At 34.9% G+C, this 15,405-nt stretch overlaps 1 protein-coding gene across 3 annotated transcripts in view; it reads right to left on the bottom strand.

The window, feature by feature from the left end:
• Positions 1 to 1,907: 1,907 nt before the first annotated feature.
• SYCP2 (synaptonemal complex protein 2) overlaps positions 1,908 to 15,405 on the bottom strand; it is a 30,276-nt gene continuing 16,778 nt past the window's right edge. The window contains exons 13-18 of one of the 3 annotated variants that reach the window (XM_049699141.1): positions 14,775 to 14,835; positions 7,596 to 7,744; positions 6,342 to 6,416; positions 5,756 to 5,902; positions 2,825 to 2,924; positions 1,908 to 1,992 (exon numbers count right to left, since the gene is read on the bottom strand). In XM_049699141.1, coding sequence (XP_049555098.1) covers positions 1,973 to 1,992; positions 2,825 to 2,924; positions 5,756 to 5,902; positions 6,342 to 6,416; positions 7,596 to 7,744; positions 14,775 to 14,835 — 552 coding nt within the window. In that variant the 3' untranslated portion in view covers positions 1,908 to 1,972. Of the gene's footprint in view, positions 1,993 to 2,824; positions 2,925 to 5,755; positions 5,903 to 6,341; positions 6,417 to 7,595; positions 7,745 to 8,413; positions 8,494 to 14,774; positions 14,836 to 15,405 lie in introns of those variants that run through there. The other 2 variants (XM_049699142.1, XM_049699143.1) reach the window with 2 other exon arrangements.

The following is a 15,405-nucleotide window of genomic DNA, read 5'->3' as shown; positions in this document are numbered from 1 at the left end:
TCTTTTCTCTATCAGTTTCGATATGCTATAAACGGGAGAAATTTTAATATAAATTTGAATTAAGGCATTATATGAAAACAACTTTTAAAAGTCAGAGTATTAAAGTTTAAAACTTTTTTGCCTTACTATTAAAAGTTGGATAGTATTTCTATTTATTTCATACGATTATGCCCATTCTAGAATATTGCCTATCCTAAAACACAAGAAAGTAACTTTCATTGCAGATAAGGAGGCAGAAGATCCTACAAATTTTCTGATCTCAGCCACAGCTAGAAAAATAATTCAATTTTCCTCTCTGAGAATTTCTAGCACCTCCTTGGCGTATCTTCTCTTGCTATTGATCTCATAGCCTGCATCTATTCTGTCTTTTCACTAACATACATATGAACCGGAAATTATGAAGTATTAACTTATTTTATAAAGTTTTGGCCACCGCACAAGTAACTTCTTGACTGTAGCAAGCTTCCCTCTTTCCACAGCCACAGATACATACCTTCCCGGACCAAATAAAAATTTGCCATCACTATCAGAAAAATATACCCTCTAACTAAGATATTTTGCCTCATCCTGGCTGTCTTCCCTACTGGAAGAGGAGCAGTATGAAAATGTACAGGTGTGTTTTTTGTTGTCACAATGACAGAAGGGCTCTCCTGACAATAAGTAAGCACAGGCCTAGGACACTTCTCATCCTACAACATTCAGAACCACACTGCACAGCTAAACAATATTGCCCCTATTAAGAAACACTTAGCTAGACAATTTGAACCATTACTTTGACTATTTTTTCCTAATATCTTCAACTCTTGCACCCTTTATCTTTCAGCCTCATAACCATTAAAAATTTTTTTACATCCACCATCTTTCTTTTTTTTACTGTAACACCAAGGCTGCTAAGCTTTATTTGAGGAAATTATACTTACTTCTAAACTAATGCCATGATAAGCTTCATAGTCTTAAAATTGAACTGGGCCCTCAACACTGCCTAACACTTGTACTTATTCTTCCCCTTCTCCATTCTCTCTCAGTAGTTATTCGAAACCTCTGTGTGTCTCTGAGCCCTCTACTTCAAGGCTCTGTCCCCAAGAGAAGCTCACCATGCTCACACTTCAGAGAAAACAAAAGCTTTCAGGTGTTCCTCCTCATCTACAAACTTATCTGTATCTCTGATTACCTATTTCTCCAAGACACAACTTTCTCTCATCCATTCCCTGCTCTGTCCCCCCTTCAACTTCCTGAAAAGAATGCCCTCCTCGATGTCCATGTGACTAATAACCTTTATTGACCCTTCAAAAATCAACTCTTCTCCATCTCCTAAAAGAGCATCTCCTGATCTTCAGCTTCCCCTCCAGCTCTGGGATTAGGCACTTGCCCCTCTACTAGGTTTCTATTGCATCCTGTATGTACATCTGAGAACACATACAGTATTATAATCATCTTATTAATTTGTCTAATTCCCATGCTAGACTTTGAGATACTAAAAGATCCCACTTGTGTCTTATATTTCTAAACCAGAACCTTCCCCATAGCAGACACTAATTTGTATAATAAACTAAAGAATGATGGCAAGTCCATTTCTCCTAGTGAAGGCATAAATCAGTTACACTGAATGAATATTTCTAAATTTTACTGTTAGCACAGTAAATGATTGATAAGAACTTACTTTTAAGGACAATAAATGATATCTAAAAAATTTAAAAAGCAATACTGTAGGAAAAGTGAAACACTCACTGCTTGCAAAAGTAATTAGCTCAATTATGTATTTCTACAATAATTTGATAAAAATTTATTTAAAAATGCTTTCAAAGTAAAGTTACTTTGTCTGTATTATCTCCTCTATTTCTTTCTTCAGACGGTCTAGATTTAAGTGATACAGCATTATCCACTCCATTTTCCAATGTTTTAGAAGCACCAGGTTTTTCTGTAGAACTCGTCATTTGCAGTGGTGGTTTAATTCTTCTTCTTCGTAGTGTTGCTAAAAAGGAGGACAAAGGACTGCTATATTTGTAGGATTTTCTATGTTGTTCTCACTGAGACACTTTTTGCTGAGGAAGGTTAAAAAAGGGGATTCTAAGATGGGTCCCAGGTTTCTGATTTAGATGAGTAACTGGATATGGACGCCATAATCCAAGGTAAGAAATGGAGAAAAACTGGCAGGGAGGGTGGAAAGATGAATTTATTTTGGACCTGTTAAGTTTGAGAAGTTTGTCAAATATTAGATAATTTCCCAGTAGGCAATCAGATTTTGGGAACAGAAGGTCACTATTAAATTGTCATAAAGATTAAATAATACTGTGTTTATAGCAACTAGTACACAGTATCAGATTATTTTAAAATTTTTATTTAGCTCTTAGTATGTACCAGGCACTGTCTAAATGTTTCACAACATTTGTTTAATGAATAATTTTTATTTAATCCTTTAAACAGTTTAATTTGATGAGGTTAGACACTTCAGTCCCATTTCATAGAAAGGAAACTGGTTCTAAACCTAGCTACAAAGTACATACCCAGGAGTGGGGAAACAAGCCCAAGCAGCCTGATTAATTTAATGCTTTATCCACTGTGTTATGCTGGCTCTCACTTAAAATTACAACAAATTATTAATGCTGGATATTAATATTCTGAATAATGTTTATATGGATACCCATTAAACTTCTCAGACATTTGTAATTTTTTGACAGAAGACATTTGTGGTTCATATTTTATTAATTTTTATATCCCCAAATTATCCTCTAGATAAATTAGGTCCAGAATACTCCTGAATTTAAAAAATGCCAGCTTAAAACAATAATACTTTTTAGGAATCTTCAAAGGCAATAAAACTTACATGTATTGACTAAAAATATTGGACTTCTCACAGTGTATCTATCTGAGCCAGGAACAATCATTGATGCTTCAGACATTTTTCTTTTGCTAGGAGTAATTATCTTAAACCATGAGAAAAAAAAACCCACAGTAAATATACATTCTCTTTTGAAATTAAATATCCTGTAATTTTATTCACAACATTTCACCTTGACTACACACAAAAGACATATGGTATTTTATAAACAATATGATATCCAGAAATATCTGCAGTTTAGCCTGACTTGAGGGATTTTATCCTAACGTTTGGTATTGAATAGATAGCCGAAACAAGTAAAGGGTGTTGTTTTAAAGAATATTTAAAGAATATCCAGACTTGGAATTATTGTACCTTTATATATTAGCTGAAAATATTTTATTGACACTCAGTTTATCTAGTTAACCATTGGCTCACAATTTCCTATTGTATTTCATAAGGATAATGTTTGGAACACGTATTTATGTAAACTTGTTTGTGAAAGTTTTCATAACATTAAGCCTTGTTCAAAACTTTCACACATTTAAAAAATTGTATTAATATTCTGTGAAGACTAAACTGCCTTTGGAGTAAAACGCAGCTACTCAGAGTTCAGAGACTCAGTGGCACACAAGCTAGTGTTCCAAAAAAGATGTGCATTTTCTAACTTTAGCCTAGAATGACTGATAAGAGCAGAGGAGGGACTACAGGAGACAGGAGTTCCAGAGGATGCCGTACAAAGGAGTACATGATGACAAACCATAAAGAGGGAGAAGACAGCTGTTTTGAAAAAGGCACCTGCCTCTAAGACAGAGAAAAAAATATTGATGGAGTTTTGAGTAGGTATGTATATAGGGCAATGGAGGAAAGGTGGGGAAGGACAGGAGAAAAGTGAATTCTAAGATTAACCAGAAAATAAGCTACTGAATCAGTAGATTCTTCTTAAAGAAATTACAGTTCTAGTGGTATATAATGAATGAGATCCAAAAAGTTACTTATTCATATAAATGCTTCAAACAGTTAGTCCTTATTGAAAACACAGTGGGTATTTAACAACAGTGCAATGTTTTTCAAACTTTAGTGTGGTTAAGATCTTTTCCAGAGTTTGTGTTATGATTCAATAGGTTTAGGTGGGTGGGGGGGCTCTAAGAATCTGCATTTTTAGTAAGTACTCAAGTTATGATTCTGATATAAAGACAAAAAAAGGCTTTTATAATCTAATCATCTGAGGGAACTACAGTTGACAAAAATGATACTTTTAATTTAATGAAGGACACAGACTACAGGGAAAAATAGTAACACAATGTATGGAAGAGCCTGTGAGAGTTATAGTTGCCTAAAGGTGAGAGATTAGTAAAAACAAATAATCGGGAAAAGCTCCATTAAGAAAGTAAAAATGAACAAAGATTTACAAATGTAAGTACACTTTAGATAAGTAGAGGTAAAAGCAGCATGAATGAAAGTACAGAGGCAAGAATGAGCATGCCATAAAAAAAGAGACAGTAAAGCAACTGACCATACTAAAGTGGAGGGTGTTTTGATAGAGTAGTATTAAATTACAGAATGTCTTCAAACTAAGTCAAAACTTAGATTTAATGGGATAAACACAGAGATGACAAGGCTTTCTGAGCAGAAGAATGCTATGAGGATACTGGTATTAAGAAAAATCAGTGGTGTACGACACAGGGTAGCTCACAAAATGGAGCAATAGTGTCAAAGACACTATTAGAAGGTTACTGTATAACCTACGTATGCTAAAATGAGTAACGGTAAAGGGAATAATAAGGAGGAAACGATGTGAGAGATACTATGAAAGAACAATCACTAGCACCTTGCTTCTAGGTATGGGGGGAGAAGAGTTTGGAATCAAGGATATCATCAGAAAAATGAATGGTAACATTACTGAAGTATGGAGGCAGATGCAAACTTGAGGCAAAAGATAAAGAGTTTGAGGTAGACTTTAGGAAAGGGCTTGAAGAGACACAACCAAGGGAAATATAAAAAGAGTAAGTGGAGGGCTTCCCTGGTGGCGCAGTGGTTGAGAGTCCGCCTGCTGATGCATGGGACACGGGTTCGTGCCCCGGTCCGGGAATATCCCACATGCTGCGGAGCGGCTGGGCCCGTGAGCCATGGCCGCTGAGCCTGCGCGTCCGGAGCCTGTGCTCCTCAACAGGAGAGGCCAAAACAGTGAGGCCCGCGTACCACAAAAAAAAAAAAAGAGTAACGTAGCTATAGAACTTTGAACAGAAGCCTGGTACATTTTAAGAGCTTAAATTATGCACAGGAAGGAAGCTCTCTAAGGGAGAAGGCATAGACATGTTCAGAAAGCTGGGTATCAAGCTTTTAGAGCAAATCTACATTTAGGAGACAGTGAGAGAAAGTATCTCTGATGTAGTAACAGAAGTAAAAAGAGAATTAAAATGCTAACACAGAAGACAAAGGAGAGGACATTAAGAAAGAGAGGGCTGTTAGCAATGTCAAGTGTCACAGCAAGATGTGGAGAGGCGGCTGAGAAATGGTTCTATCACATGCAGCCTAGAGGAGATCCTCAATGGAGCAGGAGGAGGAGGAGAAAGAACCTAGTATTTTGCTTTCTTTCCTCATGCCAGTAAACAGAACATTACATTATAAATTTGTATTGGCCAGTGCAGAGAGAGAACAGAAAGGATAAATGCAAAAAGTGGTAGTTACTTTCCTATATATCTCTAATTTGAAACTTACAAGTGTATAGTATACCTTGTCCTAAATCCCTAAACCTTACATATAAACACAGTCTGCTGAAACACTAACTCTTGTTTGCATTTGTAAAATGCAGGGGAAATACTCTGAAATGTTACTGATGAACATATGAATTCTAGATGCTTTTTTCTGTAATTATATATAGCAATGATTTGACCTATGCTATTTTATAAATGACTATTTTGATGCCATATATACCTTAGGCTGACTATTTTTTATGTCTCCTTGATTACTGTTTTTGATACATTTTGGAGGTTTAGCAAATTCCTCTTGGGGGTTAGCTTTTTCTTTCAAACTAACAAGTTCTTCTTCAACTGGTGAGATTTGACTTTCTGGGACTAGAATCTGTTGGAGAATAAGGAAAAAGTGTTTAAAACTGCAAACCATAGGAAGTTCTCAATCACTGGATGACTTCGTAAAGCGCTCATTCATCTCACACTCATAAAGGTCAATTCTTTTTGTCTTATATCTATGTACTGTTATAATTTTTAGTCCTTTTTCAAATGTTAATAGACATAATACAGGCTTTGGCATTAGTGGAAGAACATGTACTTCTGATTTTTATTTAAAGTTACCAAAACTGGTATTAATAACAATCTACCTTCTGTACTGAAATAAATGATTATTAATGTGTTTAAAAAGTATATACATCTTACTGGGGCATTATGTTGAGACAATTTATTTTTTAGATATTCACCCTCCAAGATGAACTTTATTACCGTGCTCTCATTATTTAGGGTTAAACTTAGCCCAGTGGTAAAAATCAAGTAAGTCAGACACATACCTGTGATCCACTTGCATCAAAAAGAATATGCACAGATGTTTTGGCAACAGAAATGCCTTGTTTTCTGGTAAATTCCTAAAGTAAAATTAATTCAAAGGGATGTCATTTTCTCCCAGTTCTTTCCATTTTAATACAATTATTTCCTATACCTGTTTCCTTCCAAAATTGCCAAATTATCTTAAATCATTATTATTTATACATATAAATACTCTTTTCAGAATAATTCAATGAGTCCCCACTAACAACGGTCTTAGCCTATTTTGGTAAGGGTTCCTCACAAGCATATTATCTGCTATTCTTCACCATAAATCTTTTGCACGCTATAGACTGAATGTTTCCCCCACAATTCGTATGTTGAAACGTAGTCCCCAAGGATGGTATTAGGAGTGGAGGCCTTTGGGGGTTGCTAAGGTCATGAGGGCAGAGCCCTTATGAATGGAATTAGTGCTCTTATAAAACAGACCCCAGAGAAATCCCTCACCCCTTCCACCATGTAAGGACACCGTGAAAAGATGGCCATCGATGAACCAGGAAACAGGCCCTCACCAGACACTGGGTCTGCTGGCGCCCTGATCTGACTCACAGCCTCCAGAACTATGAGAAAAAAATGTTTGTTGTTTAGGCCACCCAGTCTATGGTATTTTTGTTACAGTAGCCTGAACAAACTAAGACGTGGACCATCCAAGCTTGTCAACTGAACATCTCCCTAAACATAACATGAATTGCCACCTTGATTCCCAGTTAAACAATATCCGACTCATATCGTCTTCCACAGTCCTGGAAAGCATCTTATCTAAATTTCATTCATTAACTTCAAAGGCCATTTCAAGGCCCACCTCCATAGCCTTTCCTTCAAACCTGACTCTTAATGGGCATTCTTTCTTCAACATCTATACTTCATTTTCTATATGCCACTTACTTCTTCTGAGGCACATTCTATAATTCTCATAATGTTTAATATCTTGAAAACAAGTCTTTGTCTCATTTCACTTTTTAAACACCTCGCAGAAATTCATTAAATGTTTTGAGTAGGTGCTGCTAATTCTGTCATCTGAGATTCCTTCTAATCGGTAACTGAAAGGGTATGGCTAACAATCTGATGGCCATTCCACAATACAAACTTAAAGGACTAAAAATCTACATGTTATTTTATAAAGAATTGTAGGAAAAAAAAATCAATGAAACTTAGTCCCAAGTAACTGAAAGTTTCCAGAATTATGAAAATAAATGTTTATTAAAAAGAGTTTAACTTACCCTATACTTATCTGCACCAAAAACTTTTTGTGTCACATTAGTGATTTCTAACGATGCATCAAAATACAAAAGCAATTCTTTCCCTTCTCTTTTACTAATTTTTACTTTATTTTTCAGAATTATAGTCAGTAGCTTCTTCGATTCTCTCACTGTACACAAATGAATCACACTGATTAGTTTACATTAATTCCTATGATACCACTCTATAGGTATACTATAAATACCTAAAGCATGCAGCATACCAATTAAAATGAACTGAAATAAAATTAACTTTTAGGATTTAAAAGTATTTAAATTAATCAATTCTGGTACTAACTACTTACGTAAAGAAATCAACAATTCAGTTTATTTTTCAAAGTCTCAGTTTCCTGATCTATAAATTACAAGGTAATACAATAATTAATGAACTAAAGCCCTGAGTACCTCCTGGACACTAACAGGTTCTTAATAAATATTCTTTGAACACATCTGAGAAAACTATTTTCTTAATTTAAAACAGGCAAAAAAGAAAATAACTTTACTTCCATAACTAACTATTCCTAGGCATAAGCATCTATTCAGACATTTCTATTAAATCCACAGTTACAAACGTGTTGACAATGAACGTCTGATAAAAACTTGAGTACCAGGATATTGTGAAGGAAGGATACAGTGCTAATCCTCAATGAATTCACCAATCCAGTGAAAAGAAAATACTGTTAAGCGCCAGTTTATATGAAGTATTCACCTCCCTTCCTCCAAAAAGTTACAGAAAATTACCTGGCACCCAATTAATGTGCCTGTATTATGGACCGAAGGCCACTATGGTCCTGTCCTACCTCTGGTGCTGCTCCTGTTGCTGACTGAGAAGTCTCCACACCTGCCCCCAGTGTTTGCTTTTGGGCAAGAGGAAAACATCCTGAGGGAGAAGGACCACACCAAGGATAAAACTTTGTGTCTGCATCAGGAAAAGCTCCGCTGGCCACTCCACGCTCTACCCTAAAGGACAAATGTCCCTATCGGCTATAAAACTCTCTGATCCTTGTAAGGCTTGCCCAAGCAGAAAGTGTCTTATTTGCTTTTGCAGCTATATGGTCATGACACTTCCTCTGTGATGTCCTTTGATGGTACTAAGAAGTATTAGTTGCCTGAAGATAGTGGTAACGCAGTTTCTAATCCAAAATGCTGGCAGTGTTTTTTTTTTTTGAAAGAAAAAAAAGTCACAAGTCTCAACAGTAAAAGTTTTCAGGCCTTAGAGATGAAAGATCAGGTGCGTTGAAAATGATAATGTTTCAGATTGTGATGATGAAGATTAGAACACTTCTAATCTTTATGAATATTTTTGTTTATTGTTATATCCCTCTGATACGCATTTGAATTTTTTTCTGCAGCTTGCTGTGAACTTAGAGTAAATGCAGTATTTGCTTCACTGCTTGCATGAACATGGTATTAGAATTACTTCCAATTTATTATTTTGCTGAATGCTTTGTACCTTTTTCTACAAAGCATTCTCCACATGTCATGACTATCTACGTAAGAATTTGTTGATATTTGTTATATTTTATTGCTGACTTTGTTGAAATTTCTGATATTTGCTTTGACTGCCTAGACTATATCGTGGCTTGCTTTCTAGTTAGCAATATTACTGAAATACCAGAAAACTTCCTATTTTGTTGCTTCCTATAAAATCCAAGTATTTATAGATATCAACATATTTGGATCTTATAATGTTATCTAGATATTTCTGTAGGATTCCAGTATACCATTCTTAAATGAATAATGTTTTCTCCTGCAAAGCCATTCAAAATAACACTTAATTGTCCATGGAGCCTTTATTTTATATACTCCTATAAACTGAACATAAAAGGGTCTAACCTCACCCTATTGTGCTGCGGCTTCCCCTTTCCTTCAGTCTGCAACTGTAGATGCTCTTTTTCACTAGAACTACTGCTTGATCCCCAGAGTCCACACTTTTTTTTAACTTCCATTGAGTGCCAGTCATATAAAAAATTCAGATCTTGCCTGCTCCACATAGGTAGACCACATCACCACTTTATTACAAAGGATATTAAAAGATACCAATGAACAGCCAGATGAAGAGAGATAGTGCGAGGTCTGGAAAAGTCCTGAGCACAGAAGACACTATCCCTGTGGAGTCTGGGGTGTGCCACCAAGGGTCAGTATAAGGACTGAAGTGTGTATACTGATATTGATAATGAAAGAGTGAATTATTATCTTGACATCTGAAATTTCAGTGGAAATTTTGGTGGAGTGGGATGTAAAACAGAAAGTAGAAAAGAACAGAAATGAAGAGCAAGAAAGGGAAAGATTTAGCAAAAACTATTCTCTCAAAATTGGCTATGAATGGAAAAAGAATGAGATAGAGGAAGACATAGGATCCAAGTAGACTTTTTTAAGATGCAGTGACAAATGTACCATAAAAATGTATGATGTTAAAACTACAGGAGAGGACATTATGTTAAGTGAAATAAGCCAGTCACAAAAAGACATATGCTGCATGATTCCACTTAAAATAGTCAATTTCATAGAAACAAAAAGTAGAATGGTGGTTACCAGGGGCTGGGTGGAGGGGGAAAAGGGGAACTGTTCAATGAGTATAGAGTTTCAATTTCTCAAGAGGACGAAAGTTCTGAAGATCTGTTTCACAATAATGTGAATGTACTTAACACTACTGGACTATATACACTAAAAAATGGTTAAGATGGTAAATTTTATGTTATGTGATTTTTACCACAATAAAAAAAATAAGAGAAACCGCGTGAGGGTGTATATGGAAACTTTCTACACTATTCTGGCAAGTTTTCTGTAATCTAAAACTATTCTAAAATTTAAAATTTATCTTTAAAAAAGACCCAAATGAAGGGCTTCTCTGGTGGCACAGTGGTTGGGAATCTGCCTGCCAATGCAGGGGACGTGGGTTCGAGCCCTGGTCTGGGAATAAAAGTTATAAACTATTGATACATGAAGTAAGTTGGATGAATTTCCCACATGCCGCGGAGCAACTAAGCCCATGAGCCACAACTACTGAGCCTGCGCGTCTGGAGACTGTTCTCTGCAACAGGAGAGCCCGTGACAGTGAGAGGCCCGTGCACCACGATGAAGAGTGGCCCCCGCTTGCCACAACTGGAGAAAGCCCTCGCACAGAAACAAAGACCCAACACAGCCAAAAATAAATAAATAAATAAAGACCCAAATCAAACTTCCCAAGATGAAAAATATAATGCCTGATAAACATTACACAGGATAGAACAGAAGCAGGTTACACACTGCAGAAGAAAATATTAACTAGCAACAAAACAAAGCAATATAAAACTACCGAAGTGAAAACAGAGAGTGGAAATAAAAGCCTGGAGTTTGGGTGGAGAACCCAGAGAATCAGTGAGCTACGGAAGAACTTCATATAGCTTAGTATATATGTAATCAGTCTCCAGAGAGGAGGAGAAAAAAGGAGCAGAAAAAAATATTTGAAGAACAATGGATAAAAACTTTAGAAGCAAGGAAGCTCAATGAACCTCAAGAATGCACAATATGAAGAAAATTACACTAAAGCATTATAATCAAATGTTTAAAACTACTAATAAAGAGAAAATCTTAAAATCAGCCAGGGGAAAAAAGACTAAACAAAAAGGAGCAAACATGAGAGTGACAGACTTCTCATCAGAAACAATGCAAGCCAAGAGAGAGTAGAGTAACCTCTTTCAAGTACACTGAAAGAAGACAACAGGCAATCTAGAATTCTGTATGTATCAAAAATACTTTGCAAAATAAAAACAAAATAAAGACTTTCTGACATAAAAAAGCTGAAAGAGCTCATCACCAGCATATTTGCAGGACAAGAAATATGAGAGAAGTCACCTAGGCAGAAGGAAAATAATACCAGATGGAAATCTGGGTCTATACAAATGAAAGCTGAACACTGGAAATTGTAAATAGGTGGGTAAATACAAAATACTTTTTAATCCACTTTTTACATCTCGTTAAAAACTAATTGGCTGCATAAAGAAAAATATCATTACACATAATATGAGGTCTTTGACACATTCAGAAGCAAAAAATTTTTACCATTATTGGCAGCAATGGCACAAAGGCCAGGAAAGCAAAAATGGAACTTTACTACTACAAGGTTCTTATACCATTCATAAAAGGGTATAATATTACTTGAACATACACACTATTAAGTTAAATATGTATAAAATAAACCGTAAATCAGCCACTAAAAAGGTGGATATAAAGCCAACAAAAGAAATACAATTAAACCACTGAAAATGAATTAACACCAAAGAAGAAAAAGAGAAAAAGAAAAGAAACATGGCAGATGGGATGGCACGTAGAAAAAACAAAAGCTAGATGATGAATTTAAAGCAAATCAATAGTCACATTAAAAACCACAAAAGGCAGAGACTGTCAAATTACACTGACAGTCTCTGATATGATGCCCAGTATCAGTATATGATGCCTGTAAGAAACCCACTTTAAATACACAGACACAAAGGACTTAAAAATAAAGAAAAGCTATGCCATGCTATAATTAACCAACAGAAACTTGGAGAGAGTATACTAATATTATATAAAGTAGACTGCAGAGCAAAGAATATTACCACAGGAAAAAGAGTCATTTCATAATGATAAATTTATGAAGAAAAGATAATACCACTAAATGTTTATAAAACTAATAACAGAAATTCAAAATATCTGAAGCAAAAAAATAACAGAACTGAATAAAAAAACCCCACAGCTCTAGTGGTGACTTCAATACCCCTCCCTCAATAAGTGATAGAACAGGAGGCAGACAATGAGGAAGGATATATGACAACACTATCAACCCAACCCTCCACCCAACAACAGCAGAATACACATTCCTTCAAGCGCACTCACACCATTCACCAAGACAGACCATATTCTGGGTCATAAAATAAGTGTCAATATACTGAAAAGGATTCTCAAAGATCATACAAAGTATACTGTCTCATAACAATGAAATTAAATTAGAAATCAGTAGCAGGAAAATATCCCTGAAATCTCAAGTATATAGAAACTAAATAAAAAACTTTTAAATAAACCTATGGCTCAAGGAAGAAACCAAAAGAGAAATTTAAAAAGAATAAATTAATGAGAATGGAAACACAGCACATGGCAATTTGTAGGATGTTGCTAAGGAAGTACTTAGGGGAAGAATTTAAAGCACTAAATGGCTATATTAGAAGAGAAAAAATGGTCTCAGGTCAATGACTTCAGCTTCACCCTGAGATGCTAGAAACAGGAAAGCAAATTACAACTAAAGTAATCAGAAGAAAAGAACAGCTATAAGAGCACAGATCAATTAAATTAAAAATCAAAACACAAAAATGAGAAAAATCGATGAAACTAAAGGCTGGCTCTTAGAGAATATCAATAAAATTGATATAACTCTCATCAGACTGATTAGGAAAAAAAGATACAACTTAGCAGTATCAGCAGCAACAGGGGGACCATCACTACAGAATCTACAGACAGTAAAAAGATAAAATGGGACCATTATAAACCACTTTATGCCAATAAATTTGACAACACGATTACTTGAAAGACACAAATTACCAAAGTTTACTCAAGGAAAAAAAAAGATAACCTGAAAAACCCTTTATCTATTAAATTAATTGAATTTGTAGTTAAGAGCCTTCAGCAAAGCAAAGTAAAAGTGCAAGCCCAGATTGCTTCACTGGTAAATACTACCAAGTACTTAAAGAAGAAACAATACCAATTCTACACACACTCTTAGAGAAAATGGAAGATTATAGAATACTTGCCAATTCAGCCTATGAAGCTAACAACGCCCTGATTCTGAAACTTAAAAAAAACAAAACAAAAAAACCAGACATTACAGGCAAAGAAAACTACAGACCTTCTAGAACATGAAATACCAAATTCCTAACTAAATTTTGCAAATCAATTCCAATAATATATAAAAGAATAATACGTCACAATGAAGTGTAACTATTGTTACAATGTTATTTCTCCAGATATCAAACTACAATCCCAGTTGTAATTCTAGCAGGCTTTTTGTAGCAATTGATAAGCCAATTTTAAAATTTACATGGAAATTCAAAAGGTCTAGAATTTCCAAAACAGTCTTGAAAAAAAAAAAAAACCCACAGTGTTAGAAGACTTACACTATCTCACTTTAAGACTCACTATAAATCTACAGTAATTAAAACAATGTGGTACTGGCATAGGGAACAGATCAATGGAATGGACTACAGCATCAAGACCTGCACTTCTACCCGTCATTTGATTTTCAACAAGGGAACCAATGAAGTCCAGTGGGGAAAGGAAAACCTTTTCATCAAATAGTCCTGAAATAACTGTATACCCATATGAAAAAATGAACCTAACTCCTATATTACACCATAATCAAATATTAATTTGAGATGGATCATAGTCCTCAACATAAAAGCTAAAACCATAAAGTTTTTACAGAAAAACAGGAGAACGTCTTTGTGACTTGGTAGTAGGCAAAATTTCTTAGGTCACACAAAGCAATAACCATGAAAAAAAAGAAAACTGATCATATGGACTTCAAATTTAAAAACTTCTGCTCATTAAAGACACCAATGAGAAAATGAATAAGCAAGATACAGATAGGGAGAAAATACTCACAGAACATATATTTGTCGAAGGATTTGTATCCAGGATACATAAGAACTCAAAAACTTAATAATAAAAAAGACAGTCCAGTAAAAAAAAAAAAAAAGGACAAAATATTTAAACAGATACTTCACGAAGAAGATATATGAGTAGCCATTAAGCACATGAAAAAGTGCTCAACATCACTGGTTATTAGGAAAACGCATATAAAAGCTATCATGAGATACCACTACATGCCCACTGAGGTAACTAAAATACGTCTTGATATCTGAATTTGGAGTGGTGCCAGTCTGCCAAGGTATATGATTTTTGTCCAGCACGTATTGACAAGAAAGTGACTGACCATGGGTTTTAGACTAGATAGAGAAGGAAATAAATATAAGATATTGGGGGAATTGTGGGGGCAGGGAATTTGATGATATTGAACTATCAAATTTATGAATGTGAACATATGGAAATGTTGATCTGCTTTCATCAGTCCATTGTGTTTTTCCATAGAGTGTGCAACTTCTACTCAAGCAGAATCAAGAAGAGAGTTATCAAAAACAAGTTTAATACCTTCAATGCTGTATATTTGTACTTCTTCCTCAGGCACAGTGACTGCTTCCCACTGATGAGTCTTAAATTTAAAAACAGGTTTTGATCATAAATAATAATTTATTCTTGCTTTAAAGCTCCTTTAAACACCATTTTAAGTTATACAAACAATAAAGGTTATTACTATTTTCTTTTACTAAGTATCACTAAGTAACTGGTTGATATAACACATTTCTTGCTCCATCAATTGACTAGATAATATATTATACTTGCCGCATTTAATCTATTCGTTCATTCTTAAAAGTAAATGACAGTATTGACTACTTTTATGGTTTCCTATTCTTAACCAAAAGCAAAGAATGACTAGCCATTCATATTTATTAGAGTATACACTTTTAAAAATATTACCAAATCCTGTCATTTCTTCCTTTGAAATGTTGTGTGATCATATTCATCCCCCAATTCTCACTCATTAATTGACTGTCCTTAGATTCAAACACTGAATGCATGAGAATAATAACCTAAAATGTGTTCCCCTTCCAAGTATTTTCATTGAAAATTTGTATAAGTGAATAAAATAATATGAATTCACACAAAAAAGTCATGGTAAAAATTAGAACCATTCCTAAAAGATGGGATCCTAAAACCTTCA

The sequence above is a fragment of the Orcinus orca genome, chromosome 16 (assembly GCF_937001465.1).
Source record: "Orcinus orca chromosome 16, mOrcOrc1.1, whole genome shotgun sequence".
Taxonomy (NCBI): Eukaryota; Metazoa; Chordata; class Mammalia; order Artiodactyla; family Delphinidae; genus Orcinus; species Orcinus orca.
Note: the sequence above shows the minus strand (reverse complement) of the source record. Positions and strands in the feature narration are given on the sequence as shown.